The following is a 20230-nucleotide window of genomic DNA, read 5'->3' on the forward strand; positions in this document are numbered from 1 at the left end:
CAGTCGTGAAATTTCCTCGCTCCTAAATATTCCAAAGTCAACTGTTGGCTTTTTTATAAGAAAATGGAAGGTTTTGAGAAACCCAGCACGTCAGCCACCAAGTGGTAGACCACGTAAACTGACAGAGGGGTCAGCAGAAGCTGAAGCACATAGTGTAGAAAGTCTTTGCAGTCAGTTGCTACAGAGCTCCAAACTTTATGTGACCTTCCAATTTTGCCCACGTACAGTACGCAGAGTGCTTCATGGAATGAGTTTCCATGGCCGAACAGCTGTATCTAAGCCATACATCACCAAGTCTAATACAAAGCGTGGGATGCAGTGGTGTAAAGCACGTCGCCACTGGACTCTAGAGCAGTGGAGACGCCTTCTCTGGACTGATGAATGACGCTTTTCCATCTGGCAATCTGATGGACGAGTCTGGGTTTGGAGGTTGCCAGAGGAGTACTGTATATATTTCGGACTGCATTGTGCCGAGTGTGAAATTTGGTGGCGGAGGAATTATGGCGTGGGGTTGTTTTTCAGGAGTCTGGTGTGGATGAACTTGACTGGCCTGCACAGAGTCCTGACCTGAACCCGACCTTTGGGATGAATTAGAACGGAGACTGAGAGCCAGGCCTTCTCGACCAACATCAGTGTGTGACCTCACCAATGCGCTTTTGGAAGAATGGTCTAAAATTCCTATAAACCTACTCAGTGGCCTAGTGGTTAGAGTGTCCGCCCTGAGATCGGTAGGTTGTGAGTTCAAACCCCGGCCGAGTCATACCAAAGACTATAAAAATGGGACCCATTACCTCCCTGCTTGGCACTCAGCATCAAGGGTTGGAATTGGGGGTTAAATCACCAAAATGATTCCCGGGCGCGGCCACCGCTGCTGCCCACTGCTCCCCTCACCTCCCAGGGGGTGATCAAGGGTGATGGGTCAAATGCAGAGAATAATCTCGCCACACCTAGTGTGTGTGTGACAATCATTGGTACTTTAACTTTAACTTTACTTTTATAAACACACTCTGCAACCTTGTGGACAGCCTTCCCAGAGGAGTTGAAGCTGCAAAAGATGGACCCACATCATATTGAACCCTATGAGTTAGGAATGAGATGGCATTTCAAGTTCATATGTGAGTCAAGGCAGGTGGCCAAATACTCTTGGCAATATAGTGTATGTGTAAAGGTAAAGTATGGATGAAATATTATATACTTTTTATGGGTTTCGTTGAATTTCATTTTGTTGTATTTATTCACAATGCCAATAAAGGAATCTACAGTTTGAACATAATTATTTTAATATTCAAATGTTACAAATACTATTAATAATTACTGTATCTACTGTCTACTCCAAAGTACCATAAGAGTCTATTGAAAGTGACCATTTCAAACACAAGACTAAATGAATGGAAATGATATAGTTATACATAACGGCATTTAATATGAATACAAATCACACTGACCTACAGTACATAAACAAAGATGGTAAAATAGTGTTTCACATTGCAGCAGGTGTAATACAGCAAAACAAAGAATGGGAATGAAGGGTGAAATATTTATTAGTGCATACAAATAAATAGATAAAATATAATAAATATATACTTAAAACACCATTTAATGTAGAGAAAAAAAAAGATTCCTTCAATTTGAGGTCTGTCTTTCATTTTAAGGCTTTTGTCAGTGTTTGGGTGAACTTGGGTGCAAAGGTGGAATGTGTGAGGTATTACTAATATTACATTTCTTTAAAAAATATTTGAAGAATAAACAAAAAACTGCTGGATTGACATGTGTGCTGCTGGTTTTCCACCTCTTTAATTGTCATCGAGGTACCTCTGGAGCTCGGATTCCAAGGCCACCATGGACAACCTCTCTTCCTCATCCTCCTCATCAGGGAGGGTGTCATCCCCTTGATCCGGGAACAAAGCGTGTCCAACATATCGTTGGAGGTCTTGGTGTTGCAGGAAGCCTGTTTCAAAGAATTCAAGTGGAAATGTGCTGCTACGGCAACTTTAAAAGTATTATTTTGGAGAGTACTCACTATGGTTCTGAGTTGAGGGGAACACCTCTGTCCAGGTGTAGTCTGCCAGTGAGATGGGCTGGCTGATCCAGGATTGCAGAAGCAACTGGTCTAGTGTCATCCTCTGGGTGGGTTCCGGGTGCAGCAGCCCATATAACACATCGTTCAGTTCTGGCACATAGGGCAGAGTTGGTAAACATCCGGAAGAAACGTGATTGTAATCATGTTTCATCAAACATATATCAATGTTGTTCTCCCCAGGGGAAACTGGGTAACACATGGCACACTGACACAGCTGAACCTACTGTTACTACAAGGTTAATACAATTCGCTTCTCTTTCTTCCCCTCCATTTATCGGCTTTCTTTTGTATTTCAAGTTATCATTACATATATGTATTGTTGCATTTGAAACTATTGCATTGTTGATAATGGAGGTAATTATTGTTATTATTCATTATCAATAGTGCTTTCTATTGGTATTTCTATTGCTCCATTTGTAGTGCAATTATGCTCATTGTCATTTCTGTGTTATTAATATTTATTTCACTAACTGCTTCTTTGCTATCACTTTTACCATCATATTTGTACATATTCTATTTGCTAATGCTGTTAGGTTGTTTTTGTTGTTAATGTTGTCTCTTTGTCTTGTCCCCACAATTTCCCCCTCTGTCTTTCTTTCCCCTCCTGCTCCAAATAATAATATAAATCCATTTAATAAAGTCAAATACAAATAAGCCAACAAGACAAGTATCCCACACTTCTCTTTTCTAAAGTGAATCTGTACAGATGATATGGGCATCTACATCAACTATATGATTTGCCTGAGTAGCTGGACAGGACCAAAAAAAAAAGTAAACAACCGGAAGAAACAAAGGAATTCAAGTGTTCAAGCACCTGGGGAGAGGGGAAACGGGGGCTTCAGTTTGGCACCCAGGATCTCAGCCACATCACAGAAGGGGTTTTCACTGAACAGCAGCGTGTAGAGAAAAACCCCGAGAGACCACATCTCCAACTCTGGCCCCTCGTAGCTGTACAAGAAAAACAAGACATTAACTATGCAGAGATTGCCAACTTGTGTTGATCCCGTAATTTGTTGCCTCTGAGTGTTTTAAATAACTTTATGATTGTGGTATCCTTGATGTTGTGTGTAATTTAAACGCTGGTCGTCAAAGTTTATGACCTGGAAAAGTCGTAAAGGACAGGAAAACAGTGCTCATTTGAGTGACTGTTCAAACACAACTCTCTCCATAAATGTACACTTTAGCCAACACCGTGGTTATAAAATTGTCCATTTGACATCACCTTAAAAAGGAGCAGTGTAGAGATGAAGTACATACGGGTTTCCTTGAAGCACTTCTGGGGAGCAGTACTCCAGTGTGCCACAGAAATGGTAAAAGCGCTTCCCTGAAGCCATCATGGCTGCAGAGCCAAAGTCTATGAGGCGGATGTGGAAACACTTGTCAATGATAATGTTCTCGTCTTTAATGTCCCTGTGCAGGATATTCTTTGTCCTCAGGTAGAAGACTGCTGCCACCAGCTGAGGGAAGAAGTCAGAAATGAGAGTTAAATATGACTAAATACTTATTGCAGGGGTGTCCAAACCTTTCCCAGCAAGGGTCACATACGGCACCATTGAAGAATGAGACAACTACTTGGGCACATTTTGTTCATTAAAGACCTGATGTACTACCTAGTGTACTAAACCACATGCAAATGTGATAGCACACGCAAAGCTGATCTACTAAACGTGTGCAGAGTGGATTGCGTCTTAAGTGAGCAGAATAAGGAGTGCAATCCTTTTGGCGTCTCTGTCGTCCTTAATATGCAAAATATACACTGATCATCAAAACACACACAATACTGGGAGGAGAAAATGCAAATATATTTTATTAGCACGCGCAATGTGATTTATCAAGACATATATATCGTCTATTCAGCAACATCATTCTATAATTGTATTGCTACTGGATGACTTATGGGGCTGATCTTTTTTTAAAAAAATATTTTGGATATATATTACTATAATATATCATCAACATAAAAAACATCTTTCATTGTGCATTTTCTTGCATTTGAGTCATTTCAGACGCACAAACGCGTTGGTGATGCAATTCACAGCCACACGCACAGAATGAAGTGTCAGTGTGCAATAAAAAAACTGCAGCCAATGACTTTTCTGATAGTCGAATAGTCAGTGATTATCTTAACGATTAATTGATTTGTTGAATAATAAAGCGTACACATATTTAATGCTCTAATATTTCCATTGGGGACGGCGTGGCGAAGTTGGTAGAGTGGCCGTGCCAGCAATCGGAGGGTTGCTGGTTACTGGGGTTCAATCCCCACCTTCTACCATCCTAGTCACGTCCGTTGTGTCCTTGGGCAAGACACTTCACCCCTTGCTCCTGATGGCTGCTGGTTAGCGCCTTGCATGGCAGCTCCCGCCATCAGTGTGTGAATGTGTGTGTGAATGGGTGAATGTGGAAATACTGTCAAAGCGCTTTGAGTACCTTGAAGGTAGAAAAGCGCTATACAAGTATAACCCATTTATCATTGACTTCTAAAAGCAGCTTACCGTAGGTTGTTTTAGGCATGTGCTAACCAACAACAAAGATGACTAATTAATTCATAAATATTTATTCATACTGTAACTGTGCTGCTCATTCAACTGTTCCAAAAATTAAAATGACTATTAAAAGGTTGTCCATTTAAAAAAAATAAAAGGCAAAAAAAAAACAATTAACATTGTTTATGTATTAAAAAGATGTTAAAATAGCAGCAATAAAATCCAACCACAAAACACAAAATCTAACAAAAAGCATGTTGTGATGTTTAAAAAGCTGCACACTGGTATATTGACTATTGATTAACTATTTGCAGTTTTAGCACTCTAATAGACTCAGTGTATAGAATTGTTCCTTTGATTAATTCTTAAAATGTGGGCTATTTAATAGATTGCATGTTTAATCTTATGTAACCTCCGCATTGTTGCCTGTGTGTGTGTGTGTGTGTGTTAGTTGAATTGATGTAGTTTAGCTGGCTGACTTAGGCTAAAATGATAGTCATATTTATTTTTCACACAACTTCTTCTCACTCTTGTTAGTTAGCTAGCAAGGCATAAGCGAACACTCTTACCGAGACTGAGACCGCTTCCTCCCTCCAGCTGTCCAACATCATGTCCCCGCTTTAAATGCTCGCCTATCGCAGATATACGACCGTAAAAACAAGGTTTGCTTTGCAAAATGAGCAAGGTGGTCATGTTTTTAACAAGGAAAAGTTCTCACATTTTACATGTTAGCACTGGCAATGTTTTTGCGAGCGGCGGTGCTGAGCCGCCTCTGCCCGGAAAAACAGAAGTGTTGACATCGCGACTGTTGTCGACAAATATAATTGTCGTCGACAAATATTCTTGTCGACTAATCATTGCAGCCCTAGTGTACATGTTTCTGTTGTCTAGATGGCGATTCAGAAAAAGTGTTACGGATTATAGATGTGTGCGGCGGTTTAACACATGGCACACAGGTAAGAGCATGGTAATATGAATGTCGATAAAATGATGGTCTCTGTGGTAAAAGGCCTGCATACATGCAAAAGCCTCATTTAAATAAGGCGTTCTGCACCACTTTTCATTTGCACATGCAGTCTTAGTAAATCACACGCAACATGCACACGCTGTTTAGCGCGTGTTGTTTGGATCTTAGTAAATCAGGCCCTTATTGCATACCTGTCTAAAGATGTAGCTCGCCAGGGGCTCATCCAGTTGTGGCTGCATGTCGATGAATTCAAAGAGGTCCAAACCCTCTCCGTGTTTCTCCATCACCATCTGAAAGTAACTCCCATTCTCAAACACCTCCAGCACCTAATGAAGGAAACACACGCGATGCTGAAGGAAAGGTTGTGCGTTATGCAAATAAGTTGCAGAACACAAGTCTGATACCTTGACGATGTTGTGATGCTGCACACGAGTCAGGATGGCGATCTCTTGGCTGACTCTGCCCAACATCGGGTCATCCACCCAGCAGTCGGTAACGATCCTGGCCTTGCTAATAAACTTGACTACAGCCTGCGAAAGTGGAAGATTCAGTTAGGACAGGCCTGGGCAATTATTTTGACTCGGGGGTAAAATTTAGAGAAAAAAATGTGTCTATTTTTAGGAACACTAATATAAAACCTCACAATAATGTCTGATTGAATGCTAAAAACGTTATGACAGACCACCTTAAAAAACGGAATGGAATTTTTAATTTTTTTACTGAATAAGACACCCAGAAAGTACATGACAATAATATCGGATTTACAATATTAACTATGAACGATAAAACACTGAATATTCAATCTTTCAATCAATCTTTATTTATATAGCCCTAAATCACAAGTGTCTCAAAGGGCTGCACAAGCCACAACGACATCCTCGGTACAAAGCCCACATACGGGCAAGGAAAAACTCACCCCAGTGGGACGTCGATGTGAATGACTATGAGAAACCTTGGAGAGGACCGCATATGTGGGTAACCCCCCCCCTCTAGGGGAGACCGAAAGCAATGGATGTCGAGTGGGTCTGACATAATATTGTGAGAGTCCAGTCCATAGTGGATCCAACATAATAGTAAGAGTCCAGTCCATAGTGGGGCCAGCAGGACACCATCCCGAGCGGAGACGGGTCAGCAGCGTAGAGATGTTCCCAGCCGATGCACAGGCGAGCGGTCCACCCCGGGTCCCGACTCTGGACAGCCAGCACTTCATCCATGGCCACCGGACCTGTGCCCCCCCCCCCTCAAGGAAAAGGGGAGCAGAGGAGAAAAGAAAAGAAACGGCAGATCAACTGGTCCAACAGGGGGGCTATTTAAAGGCTAGAGTATACAAATGAGTTTTAAGATGGGACTTAAATGCTTCTACTGAGGTAGCATCTCTAATTGTTACCGGGAGGGCATTCCATAGTACTGGAGCCCGAATAGAAAACGCTCTATAGCCCGCAGACTTTTTTTGGGCTCTGGGAATCACTAATAAGCCGGAGTTCTTTGAACGCAGATTTCTTGCCGGGACATATGGTACAATACAATCGACAAGATAGGACATTCGTTCATATATTGACAATATATGAACATCACACCACCTTTCGCTCGACATATTTTACAATCAAGCGAAACGCAACAAAAATGCAACAAACACAGCGAAAACCCCACCTACAATCTGATATATCACTAAGCTTTAGAACTTTGTTGTAAAAATCTCCTTCCACGTCTGTCCCTGACAGGCCGCTCTGGAAACACTCCCCACCCACAGTGCTTGGTGCCTCATCTGAGCTGCTGTGACTTAGATTACCATAGTATCTAATTACATTACCATACTAACTAATTAGATGACCATAATAACTAATTCGATTACCATAGTGACTAGTATATGATGCAAAAGCGCCTGCGTTCCCCTCCAAGGTTTCTCATTGTTATCCCATTGGGTTGAGTTTTTTCTTGCCCTGATGTGGGATCTGAGCCGAGGATGTCGTTGTGGCTTGTGCAGCCCTTTGAGACACTCGTAATTTAGGGCATAATAAGTAAACATTGATTGATTGATTGATTGATTGATTGATTGACCTGCATTTTAAAAAAACACATTCAATGGTTGCATTAACTGGTTTAGAACGTTTTATGGAACTGTTCTTACTTCTTGTCCATCGAAGCGTCTAACAGCCTTCCAGACAAAGCCAAAGGCTCCTTTACCGACAGCTTTAATAGGCTGGTACTCCTCCACAAACTGTCCATCGCAGGCACGAGAGTGTTCAAGATCCAAGGTGCAGCGCAACGCCTCTACATGACTGGCCTCTGCAATCTTCTGAGGGAGGGTTTTGGAAAAACTACATACTCAATCTGTGACTCATTTGAATTACAGGAATTATTTTCTTCAACTGACCTCTCCAAGACTGACTCCGGACTTGTTGAAGAAGGATTTATCAGTTTGCAACAAGGACCCCTGCTGTCCACGCCTGCTCATCCACACGCAGATCATCGGGCTTCCATCGGGAAGTTTGGTTCTGACCACGTCACACTGCACCTCTGGAGATGAAGTGGTCAGTTTCATTGTGTTAACTGACAATAGGAATTGTAATAAAGGCCTAAACGGACCAACTCTTGTGCCATCTCTGTGGTAGCCGCTTCCTTCAAAGTGGCCCTCGTGTATCAGTGGCGCATCAGAGGTGACACCACCTACCTCCACCTTCTGTTTCTTTGGTGTTGATGTAGCAGGATGGTCCGTTACTGACGGAACCTCACTATTTGGCCCACTAATGCAGAATTCATGGCCATTTTCCTTAGGGATGTAAGAGACAACCCCCCACTGATCCAATTCAACATGCTTTTCAGCCGAGGCGTGATTGACCTCTTTATTGGCGCTGACAGGCCCAGATGTCGGGTCAGAGCTGAGCACACATGGGGAGGGTGTCCGCAGTAGCTCGGCCGTGTCGCAAGAGGTCATGGAGTGCTGGTTTTCATTAATGCCTTCAGCCCCGTTGAGAAGTTCCCCGCTGCCGCTCAGATCTAGGTCAGCCAGGGCTCGGGTCACCAGATCGCCATTGCTGTTGAGGTCCAGGAAACAGCTGATCTCTGCCTGGCATGGATCAGAACCAATGTGGCCAGCAATTTTTTCACAAAAGCCAGAGGAAGACCTGCAAAATAGCATATTTTTCCCTCAATCTGCATCATTTGTCGACATTCACCAATATATAGTTAAGATAATGCAGTAGGTAAATATAAGAGTCACACCTGCTCTCCATTGAAATTACTTCAAAGCTGGAGTCTTGGAGGATAGACAAAAGTGACCATCTGTCTTTTGTCACACCAGATGACTTGACACCTTTGCTATGAACAGCGTGCCCATTTTGAGTGGGCCTGTCTAAAAGGCATGCATGTCAATATGGAGTATGCAGTGTTACTGACAGAGATTAATACTGGACATTAAGCCATACCTGCAGTGATCTCAATGATAGGATGCCTTTGTGTCTTAACCTCACAGCCAAGCTCCTGTTCACGTGTCTTCTCAATAGAAACCTTGCAGGCTGCGTCTTCTTCTGGATGGTCCACCCAGGCAAATGTCTTAAGAAGTGCCTCAGTGGTATCTCCTGTCTCTAAGTGGCTACTGGCGCCAGCGATCTGGGCTGCTTCCTCCAGAAGTTCTGAGGTGTCATCAGCACTGTGAAAAATGGCAGACATTAACCTACCTTGAAGCCACTGCTGCTGCAGCCTTACAAGTAGGTAAAAAGCAATCTACAGCAACAGGAAATGTGGTAAAACCTTGTACTAAACTTTATTTATTTATTTATTTTTATTTTTTCTACTCCGGGTACTTTTGTACTCTTACTTTTGTTTTTTGTTTTTGTTTTGAGAGACAGTAGGGGTAGGGGATGAAGAGGGTTTGAATATGTTGTTAATGTGAATGTGAAATCAATAAAAAGAACTATGAAAGAAAGGAAATGTGGTAAAACAGGGTCTCTGCAGGTTTCAACAAGTCAAATTTAAGACCATAATGAATATAATATAAGACCATTGCATATCCATACAGACAAAATAGTACAAAGATATAAAGGTAACACTGAGGGCCATAATGAATTGTAAGTATATTAATTAATTCACTGCTCTTTTACATTGGAAAACAAAATAGCTTAACTACCTAAATACACCAGAAACATCTCTATTGAAAACTAATTGAAAAACATATTAGCAAACATAACAGCCATTTTTCACATTTGCCACAGAAGTGTTGTCTTGCAAAAGGTGCAGTGTGCTTCATATCAAGTGTTTTCATGTAGCAACAACCAGAACATCAGCAATGGTAGAGGAAAGCGCAACAATGTATTTATTGTCTGTGAAAGGGACTGTTAGCATCTCTGCTAAAGCTAAATGGTTAACTTCTGCAGTGTTTTTGCGGCTGTCTGTATTGAGCAAACAGATAAAAACATCTACAGTACTACTACTGTATCTGCACAAAGTTGTAAAAAACAGAGTGCAGACAACATGATTGTCTGAAAAGAAAGAAGGTGATTATGGCTTGCAAGCCTCAAACAGAATTTGGATGTGAAAAATGTTCATTCAAATTTGCTCCGCTCATTTTGTATCTGGTATGTATGAATATATTTTACCTGTTTTTTCTGACATTTTCCAAACATATTGCTAGTAAACAAGGTCTAGTTTTTATGTAAGCATGACAAGATGATATTTGCAAATCTCCCTTGCTTTGCTCACCCAACCATAAACTGAGTGTAAACACTAAACAGTCAACCTTTATAGATTTTAATGTCAGTTGCTGTATAAACTTTGAGAAAAGTTTAGGCATGAGAATCTAACCTGGAATTATTAAAATAAATAATAGAAATAATATATGAAAATGATGGTGTTTTTTATAGTTTTACTGCTATGAGTAAACTACTAGCACATCTAGCGTGTGCTTACTGCAAGTAATAGTATTATTTCACAGGTAAACATCTCATATTGATCTCCTCAGCAATTGGCGCCACTTAACCCACATAACACTCCCTTAGGGGGGTTTAGTTGATCCTAGTATAATTGTGCAAGTTTTGTGGCGTTTCGGCATCTTTTGACACAGACTTATCCCAGATTTTTGACTTTAACATTATCCTTCCATTCACTTTCACCGCAATGGTTACAAACGCTTCCATCCTCGATGGCTCCACATCCGGGTCCTAAACATGTAATACGTTTCCATCCAGTGACTCCATGCATGCTTTAAATTGATCGTTTTGGAGCCACAAATCGTTGAACTTGCACTTACCCATCTGATGCAAGTAATACAGCTTTGCTGTGGGCCTTCGTTAAGTTTTCTCTGCTGCGATGCTAAGCTGTAACAACACACCGCTGCGCACGCACATCAAACTAGGTGGTGTGCGATTAATTCTGAGCAAGCAGCACAGGTAACGTGGTTCTGTTTTGTAGTTATGATATAGCGTCCTCAAATATCAAAACATTTAAAAGCAAGACTGAAGTGTATGCATGTTTTAAATAAAAGTAACATTAACAGATTTTTAAGACCTTTCAAAATCGTGTTTAAGACCTTTTTTGAGATTTTAGAAGAATTTTTTATATTTTAAGGCCATACATTTGGATTTAAGACTTTAAGACCCCGTGGATACCTGTAAAAAATGACAGAGAAGATGGGGATATCAATGTGCACACTAAGCAATTGACATAATCAACCAGATTAATTGAGTTTCAGAGCATTAAGAAAGGTTGAACAACCATAAAATCTGGACAAATTAGAGCACACCAATTTAGACCAAACATACTGTGACAATACTTGTCCAGCAGATGGTGCAAGAGATAGAATAAACCTGATGCTTTAATCGTCTGTGACGGTTAAGCAAATTAACTGCATGTATTTTTTTAGCAAATCTAGACACATGTAATATACTTTATTGTTTAGGCCAAAGGTGTCCAAAGTTCAACCTGGAGACCATTTGCAGCCCGCAGATATTTTTTTAATGGTCCGCGGCACATTCTAAAAATACTAGTAGAACATTTTTTTAAAAACTGGAATAAATGGGCATGCAGGTGATATGTAAGAAGAAGAAGTTGCAATGTTGACTCTGATATCACAAAGCGGCCATGCAGGCTGTTTTATTCTTTATCATTCATTGCACAAAAAAATAATAATTAATCATAATTAATGTTGTTATGAATTATTGATGTACTGAAGGCTCCAATTACTTCACAGCAAATATTCCACTTTGAAATAGTATCTGGGAGAAAATCTTGCAAATTTTTGTGTGTTTGCTATAAAGTTTATAAAGTCTTTATGACAAGCAAACAAAAATTAAGATCGACGGATAGATGTGAAGATTTAAGGGTAGAGAGTAAAAAATACAATAAGGTATGACTTATTTTTTAACAAATTTATGAATTATGAGTTACCTTTTGGATACCTGATCATTTTAATGGGATTTTATTTTTAAACTGTCATTGCTAAAAAATATAATAAGGAATCAAACATAATGTTGTTCATGAATGTAAATATTGCATATTGTGTGCTTTTGCCTTATAAAACAGAGTTTTGTCTAACAAAAAGGGCAAAAACATTTAAAAATATATTCTTATAGACAGATATATTTAAAGTTGATTTAGAGATTCAATTGTTAAAACAATTTAATGTGACCTATTTTTAACATTTTTATGACTGTCTCAGACCCTTCTGGGTTCCCAGGACCAAACTTGAGAAAGCCCTAAAGTTGAAGAAAATGTATATATTGTATTGGTTATGAAAATGAAAAATATCAAAATGACCCCCGCATGCTTTAATTTTTCAGTGTGCGGCCGGCCCTCAGATTGTCGGTTTAAGCAATCTAAAAAGCCTGTAAATAATTAATGTCGGTACTTTTTGCACATGTTAATTAAAAAGCGAACCGTCATCTGACACGATTGACGTTGAGAGCAAACAAGACGTTGACTTACACAAACACACGTGTGGACGTGACAGCAGGAGGGGACAACGTGGATAGAGCACTTCCTTGTTTGTCCAGCCTGGTGCTGTTCCCAGTGAAAATCCTGCCCCGCCCTGTGGATGATCTGCGCCGGCAGGCATCTTGCACCATGGCCATGTGTCCGGCCACCAGTGAGGAAGGGTCGATGACTGAAGTTGACAGTACAATGAGAAACTCACACAAAGATACAGTAAAGACACAATGGCAGTATGCATGAAGGCACCTGGTGGCCAAACACCTGCCATCTTGAGCACTTGATCAATTTACCTGATTTCCCTGACTGTTGGGATTCAGATGTACTTTTGCCAGCCTCGGCTTGAGGCTCGGGGAAGGGACTGATCTTCCTGGCCGAATCGGACATCCATCCGTAGAAACCGGGCATGAGGAAAGTGACACACTGTTGAGGGCATAGGCAAGTGACAAATGAGGCTTGGCGAAGAAGACAAAACACCTGCCATCCTCCCCAAGCTGCGGTCTCGTTGGCTGACCTTTCCCAGGAGCTCGACCTTGCTGTAGCCAAACAGACTGAGAGCCTGTTGATTGTGGATGCTGCAGATTGAACCATCAGGTCGCAGCAGGAGCAGGCCGCTGAGAGGGGCGAACGCAAAGATTGTGCCAGTGTACTCCAGTGTGAGGTCGGGGGAGAGGACCCGGCTGTCTTCCTTGATGCCTGAGTCGAGAAAAATCGAATTTAAGTTTTGCGTAAATACATTAAAAAAAATGTTTTAAACACCGATTCCTTATAATCAGCAATAAACAGTGACCAACACAAGTGGAACGAAATTGCCTGTTTAATTTAAAACTGAAAATGCTGAAGTACAAACAGTAGTTTATTATATTACATGTCCTAAATCAGGGGTGTCAAACTAATTTTAGCTCAGGGGCCGCATAGAGGCAAATCTGTGCACACGCGGGCCGGACTATTAAAATCATGGCATTAAAATAAAGACAACTTCAGATTGTTTTCTTTGTCTTACTTTGGTCAAAAATAGAACAAACACATTCTGAAAATATTACAATAAAAATATAGAAAAAAATACCGGCAGCGGTAAAGTTTAGATCCATGAAGGAAAGAAGAAAATGAATGAACGTTTACAACTGAATAAATTTACATATGCATAAAAAGTTTTTTTCTTTTGTAGTATTTTTTTTAATGAATTGAGTAACGTTTATGACAACCTTTTTCCAAAACACAATATAGAATGTGAGATATAACAGGATAATGCATACATTCATCATTTGTTTTCAAAACGGTTACAAAAAAGTGGGACCCCAAACATTTACCGTGGGACCTCATTTTTATGACTTGATAGGGTCCCTGGGACCCCAATTTTAAAATTCCTAGCGCCAACACTGATGGAGTATTGGTGTGTGCAAAACAGCAGCAGGCGGCTGTGGCCTGTGGGCCGCTTCTAATACTAATCAAATAGCATCCCGGGGCCCACAGATCATTCATTTGCGGGCCGGATCTGGCCCGCGGGCCTTGACACATATGTTCTAAATCATGAATGTAAACATTTAAATGTGCTCACTGTGTTCAGTGTGTGAAACTTCCGTTTTGGGTGCATCGTCTTTATCAAGACTCTCTGTTGTGTATGCACATTCCACCCCACTGTGTTGTGTCTGGGGCCTTGCACACTGCACAGCCCCCTGAAGCTTAATGCACAACGGCACCGACACGCCGTCTCTGCTTTTACCACAAACTCGCTGAATCCTCAGCATCTGAAGAGGAGCATAGGAGCAAATATGCTTGAAGACAAACTTGATGAGAGTCAGCTTTTCCTAAAGGAGTGGCACAGATTTGGTGGTGTGCTTACTTTGGGCAATGCTTGGGAGTGAAGGGGGATTTGTAAGGAAGGGATTAGCTCCATGACAGAAAGTCCTTTTAATTCATCAGGATGGTGGTATCCATGGAGATGCGCAAACGCTGAGTCACATGAAAGAATATTACCCTAAAGGATGGAAATACAGATTTATTAGGTTAAGGTGAGAGATTAATTCTCCCAGTTGAAACCACACAGTTCCTCATCATCATCATGTCAAATTTTGACGCCTCAATCATTGGTATGTGTTCATCTACAAAACCATTCTGGGTATCACTCCATATTATCTGTCTTGTCTTTTAACAAAGAAACAAGGAAGTCACAATCTTCGTTCAATGAATGTTCTGCAATTTGTCGTCCCCATAGTAACAACTGAACTGGGCAAGAAAGCATTTAGCTTTTCAGCACCGAATGCTTGGAATAACCTACAATCGGATCTTCAACTTCAAACCCTTGTTACTACATTAAATGAGTTTAAATCTTCTGTGAAATGATTGCAGTCTACCTTGTCTGTATGCACATGTGTTATGAGAGCAAGTTTTAATGTTGTAAATTTGATGTTTCATGTGTTGTTTACTGTTTTTAATGTAACCTTGCTGCTGCCCTCTTGGCCAGGTCTCCCTTGGAAAAGAGATATTTGATCTCAATGGGATTTTACCTGGTTAAATAAAGGATTAAAAATATATATATATATGTTTTTACATAAAATGCTGAAATAAAGGTTATGATGTGTATGTCTGCCTTTAGATAATATTACTCAAATATTTTTACAATGTCAGGTGATATTACTTTAAAACTATGTCCATTATTTTTGTGGAGCTACACTACCCTGTAGAATACCACTAGGCATTTCTGATATTTTTTACCCTCCTTTAATCATTTTTCTACGGTATGAAAAGGCTATATATATATATATATATATATATATATATATATATATATATAAAAAATAAAAATAAAAATATATATATATATATAAAAAAAAAAATATATATATATATATACATACACACACACACACACACACATATATACATATATATATATATATATACATATATATATATATATATATATAGAAAGGCTGGCAAATAAAAAAAACACATACATCTTGAGTAAATGACAAATATGCGGAAATGCGTTCCACATTTTCCAACATTAAAACAAGATGTTCTCCATTTTGTGACATTCTGTGGGTGCACACCGACATTGGGATCTCTTCGGACATTGTCACAACATCAACCTAAAAGAGGAGACATTTTGAGTAATGTAATAACACATTTGGGGTATATGCATGCCCATCATTAGCACATATTACCTGACAAGCATTTTACTAAAAGTCGAAGCAAAAACATTGGTTAACATACCACTTTTCCAGACACAGATGCCACAGTCCCATCCGTTAGCAAAAACTCTTCATTCAACGCTTCTTCTAAAACCTGCGTGGTTTTCCTCAAGACACAAAACAGCTTTTTTCCTTTCAATGCATTAGCGGTGCACTCAAACAGTTTGCAGGCATCATCGTTGACCGATAGAATCTAAAAAACAACAGTATAACCAGAACATTATATTACTGCAGAACTGAGGACATAATGTAAAAATTGCAACAACAACAACAAAATTAGTACCTCTCTGGTTTTGTGATCCACTATTATAAGCACTTTGTTTGGGTTGAAGGCCAATGGAGATAGAGACAGTACACAATCTGCTAATATAAGATGACCATAAAGGTTGTCTTCCATTTCTGACATTGTGGACGGTCGCGGGAGGGCATTGACAGAAATGTCATGATGCAAGTTGGACATTTGGTAGTTTCTTGATGGTGAATGTTGACCTGTAAGCCAAACAAAGTTCAAACATCACTTTGACTATGTAACAATTGTCTGTAAAACAAAACAGTCAAGAGCAAAACATCTAACATGTCAGTTAGAAACATTCAATCTGACCGATTATAGCCTGGGAATCAAAATAATTTAGTCCAATTTGTAGTTTAAGCCTTTCAAGTTTCTTGTTGCAGACAATTAAAAAAACACAAACAAATCTAAAAAAAATGTTCTCCTCTTGCACCGGCATACTTTTCCCCCCCAGCAGCTTCCGTAGGTTCTTTAGCGAGGAGAGCGAGACGTTTGTTTCAAAAAAAAGAAAAGTGTTGCCAGCAGTTTGGTTTTGCGGCAACAGGCGTGGAACAAATGACTGCATACTGCAAAGTTTGTTAAAAAAAAGGCAGCCGCACAACAAACTTATTCCAGCATCTGAAACCGAAGCCTCCAGCTGAGGGCGGAAATGCAACTCTTTAGGAGGTGAATAAGGTCGTTACAACAGACAAACTCCAACAAAAAAAGCGTCAAAGAAGCTAAGTGGAGTACGATCACTAAAGCAGTTGCTCTGCATGTTGCAAAAGATGTGGTGCACGTACAAAAAAAAAGCCTCCATTTATCCACTTACTAAAACTATAGTCCTCTCAATGCTTGACTTTATTATTTATTTGCATACAATGTAAAATACTACATCTTTATTTACAGAAGCATGAATGTTGTCTGTCTATCTGTGTTGGCCCTGCGATGAGGTGGCGACTTGTCCAGGGTGTACCCCGCCTTCCGCTCGTGTGCAGCTGGGATAGGCTCCAGCACCCCCCGTGACCCCGAAAGGCACAAGCGGTAGAAAATGGATGGATGGATTTTAATCAAGACATAAGATTAAAGTTTGCACATTATTAATCTCAATGTTGGCGATTATTATTTATTTGGGTGCAATGTTCAACGCTACATTTTTGTTTACAGAAGTATATTTGTTCAAGACAGAAGTATTGCCCACCAGTGGAAGATCTTAATTTAGTTCTCTGAAAATGATTCAATAAAAAGTACAATTTATCCATCCATCAATTTTTTTACCGCTTGTCCCTTAAGTTGATTGGCAACACTAAGTACAATTTATATCTGGGCTAAAAAGAACAACATTAAACAAATTACACTTATTTTAAGAGTAATATGAAGTGTATGCTTTGTCATTTCAAACCAAGGTTTTTTGATCAACTAAAAGAAAAACGTGTTTTTTATTTATCTATGTCATTTATATTCATTGGTTTCTTTAAAATATAGGGGAAAAATCATTAAAAATCGTGAATCAAATTTTTGGTGAAAAAAAAATTGATAGATTATATTTTTAGGCCAAATCAAACACAAAGTAAAACACAAATACAAATAGACGGAATAGAAATTGAAAGAGTAAATGAAACAACATTTTTAGGTATAATGGATGGATGGATGATTGATAATAAATTTAACTGGAAATCTAATGTAAAAAATATACCGGTACATAACATAAAGTAGCAAGAAACACATCAATAATGAATAAAGCAAAACATGTTCTAGACCAAAAATCACTTTATATTCTGTATTGTTACCATATCTGAGTTATTGTGTAGAAATATGAGGAAATAACTACAAAAGTACACTTCACTCATTAATGGTGTTCCAAAAAAAATCAGTTAGAATAATACATAATGTTGGATATAGAGAACATTCAAACCCTTTATTCATTGAATCAAAAATACTGAAATTCCACGACACAGTAAATTTGCAAACAACTAAAATTATACACAAAGCAAACTACAAATCTGCTTCTCAACAAAAGAGGAGAACTATAATCTCAAAGAAAAATGTAATTTAAAACATTTGTACGCACGTACAACACTTAAGACCTTCAGTATATCAGTATGTGGAATTAAATTATGGAATGGATTAAGCAAAAAAAATAAAAAATGTACTAATATAATCCACTTCAAGAAACTATTCAAACTTAAAGTGTTTACAAAGTACAAAGAAGAAGAACAATGATAAACATTCTGAATTTATTTCATCCATCAATTAATTTTCTAGATAATCTTACTAATTTCACCATAATGAAATATAACTTATTTATTTATGTATTTTTAATGTTATCACTTATGGAGTGTATTGCGAATACATTGAGAACAGGAAGTGAACAAAACTTTTAGCAACTGCTATGTAAAGGAAAAGGGGTAGGATTAAATAAGCTCTGCTTCTTCCTACTCCTTTTCGAACATGTTGAACAGAGAAACTGGAAATTGTGATGCATCATGTTGTATGCATGCATGTGTGATGCATCATGTTGTATGCATGCATGTGTGATGCATCATGCTTTATGCATGCATGTGTGATGCATCATGTTGCATGCATGCATGTGTGATGTATCATGTTGCATGCATGCATGTTAAAGTTAAAAAGTTAAAGTACCAATGATTGTCACACACACACACACACACACTAGGTGTAGCGAGATTATTCTCTGCATTTGACCCATCACCCTTGATCACCCCCTGGGAGGTGAGGGGAGCAGTGGGCAGCAGCGGTGGCCGCGCCCGGGAATCATTTTTGGTGATTTAACCCCCAATTCCAACCCTTGATGCTGAGTGCCAAGCAGGGAGGTAATGGGTCCCATTTTTATAGTCTTTGGTATGACTCGGCCGGGATTTTGAACTCACAACCTACCGATCTCAGGGCGGACACTCTAACCACTAGGCCACTGAGTAGGTGTGATGTGTGATGGTGTGTGTGATGCATCATGCTGTATGCATGCATGTGTGATGTATCACGTTGTATGCATGCATGTGTGATGTATCATGTTGTATGCATGCATGTGTGATGCATCATGTTGCAAATAAACTCAAAGCTAATGTAGCTTGTTTACGTACCTGTGGAGGAACCAGAATAGTAGCGTCGCTGCAATGCTAACATGTTCCTTTTCTGCAGTGGTCTCTGGGTACAAGGGTAGGACATGTTCAAGTCGAACTCGTCCTCCAAGAAATCGGAGGAGAGATCGGGAACCACACAAATGGTCGCTCCTTTATCCATGAAGAGTTGTCTTGATTCGAATCGACTTTCGCTGCTCAGCGACATTGTTGTCGGTTATCTCGCTGCAATGGCAGTCGGCGACCAAACTAAAGAGATCTGTTGTCTTAAAAGCAGTGTTTTGATGATACGACGTCAAAGAGATTGGATGCGACACTCACCTTGAATCCCAGCAACTCCTTGGAAGAACAGAATGGTCTCCGGGGTTAGTTGACGACAGTTGACAAGGAAACAACTCCCTTGTGTTTTTAGCTTAGCCAAGCTAGCATGCTATGTGCTAATTCCGCTATAAACAGCTACGTACGGTGTTCGTTTCCGTCTAAGCGCTCTTAATACCGAGTGGAAATCGCCGTAAGTGATTTCACAACGTCAAATACACGAGCAGGGCAAGTTTAGCATTTATAATCGGTGGTTTTTAGCCCACCGAGTCGTTGAGATAGTTTTGTAACTCGCGGGCTTCCTGAGCCGGCCAAACAATTCATACACGGAAGTGCCTTGGAGCCAATCGAGAAGAAGGATTCGAAACCAGAAACGCTCATTGGCTGAGTTAGCAAAACACCCCGCCTCTGTTTCTATGGTAACGGCGCTACTCTATTATATTCAGTGTATTTCAACCACTAGTGTGCTGTGAGATACAGTCTGGTGTGCCGTGGGAGATTATGTAATTTCACCGAATTGGGTTAAAAATATTTTTTGCAAACCAGTGATTATAATCCGCAAATGTGCCGTTGTTGAGTGTCTGTACTGTCTAGAGCAGTGGTTCTTAACCTGGGTTCGATCGAACCCTAGGGCAGTGTTTTTCAAACACTGTGCCGCGGCACACTCGTGTGCCGTGAGATACAGTCTGGTGTGCCGTGGGAGATTATCTAATTTCACATATTTGGTTTAAAAACATTTTTGCAAACCAGTAATTAAAGTCTGCAAATTATGTGTTGTTGTTGTTGAGTGTCAGTGCTGTCTAGAGCTCGGCAGAGTAACCGTGTAACACTCTTCCATATCAGTAGGTGGCAGCCGGTAACTAATTGCTTTGTAAATGCAGGTAAAAAGGTGTCTTAT

The 20230-nt window shown here is 39.8% G+C and overlaps 1 protein-coding gene across 2 annotated transcripts; it reads right to left on the reverse strand.

The window, feature by feature from the left end:
• Nucleotides 1-1523: 1523 nt before the first annotated feature.
• On the reverse strand, nt 1524-19643 carry pask (PAS domain containing serine/threonine kinase). 2 transcript variants are annotated; one of them, XM_061979708.2, is made up of 21 exons: nt 19336-19643; nt 19018-19239; nt 15932-16137; nt 15671-15841; nt 15412-15546; nt 14298-14432; nt 14013-14202; nt 12969-13150; nt 12748-12877; nt 12452-12629; nt 8959-9182; nt 8756-8885; nt 8120-8658; nt 7908-8050; nt 7662-7829; nt 5938-6063; nt 5725-5859; nt 3338-3537; nt 2895-3028; nt 2021-2170; nt 1524-1948 (listed from the first exon to the last, which is right to left on the reverse strand). In XM_061979708.2, exons 2-21 carry the CDS (start codon nt 19220-19222, stop codon nt 1794-1796), a joined length of 3636 nt encoding a protein of 1211 aa, XP_061835692.1. In that variant the 5' UTR covers nt 19223-19239; nt 19336-19643; the 3' UTR covers nt 1524-1793. The 2 variants fall into 2 exon arrangements, with proteins under 2 accessions (XP_061835692.1, XP_061835691.1); XM_061979707.2 differs by having other exon boundaries at nt 19018-19263.
• Between the last annotated feature and the right edge of the window lie 587 nt (nt 19644-20230).

Source organism: Nerophis lumbriciformis, linkage group LG19 (genome assembly GCF_033978685.3).
Source record: "Nerophis lumbriciformis linkage group LG19, RoL_Nlum_v2.1, whole genome shotgun sequence".
NCBI classification, from domain to species: Eukaryota; Metazoa; Chordata; class Actinopteri; order Syngnathiformes; family Syngnathidae; genus Nerophis; species Nerophis lumbriciformis.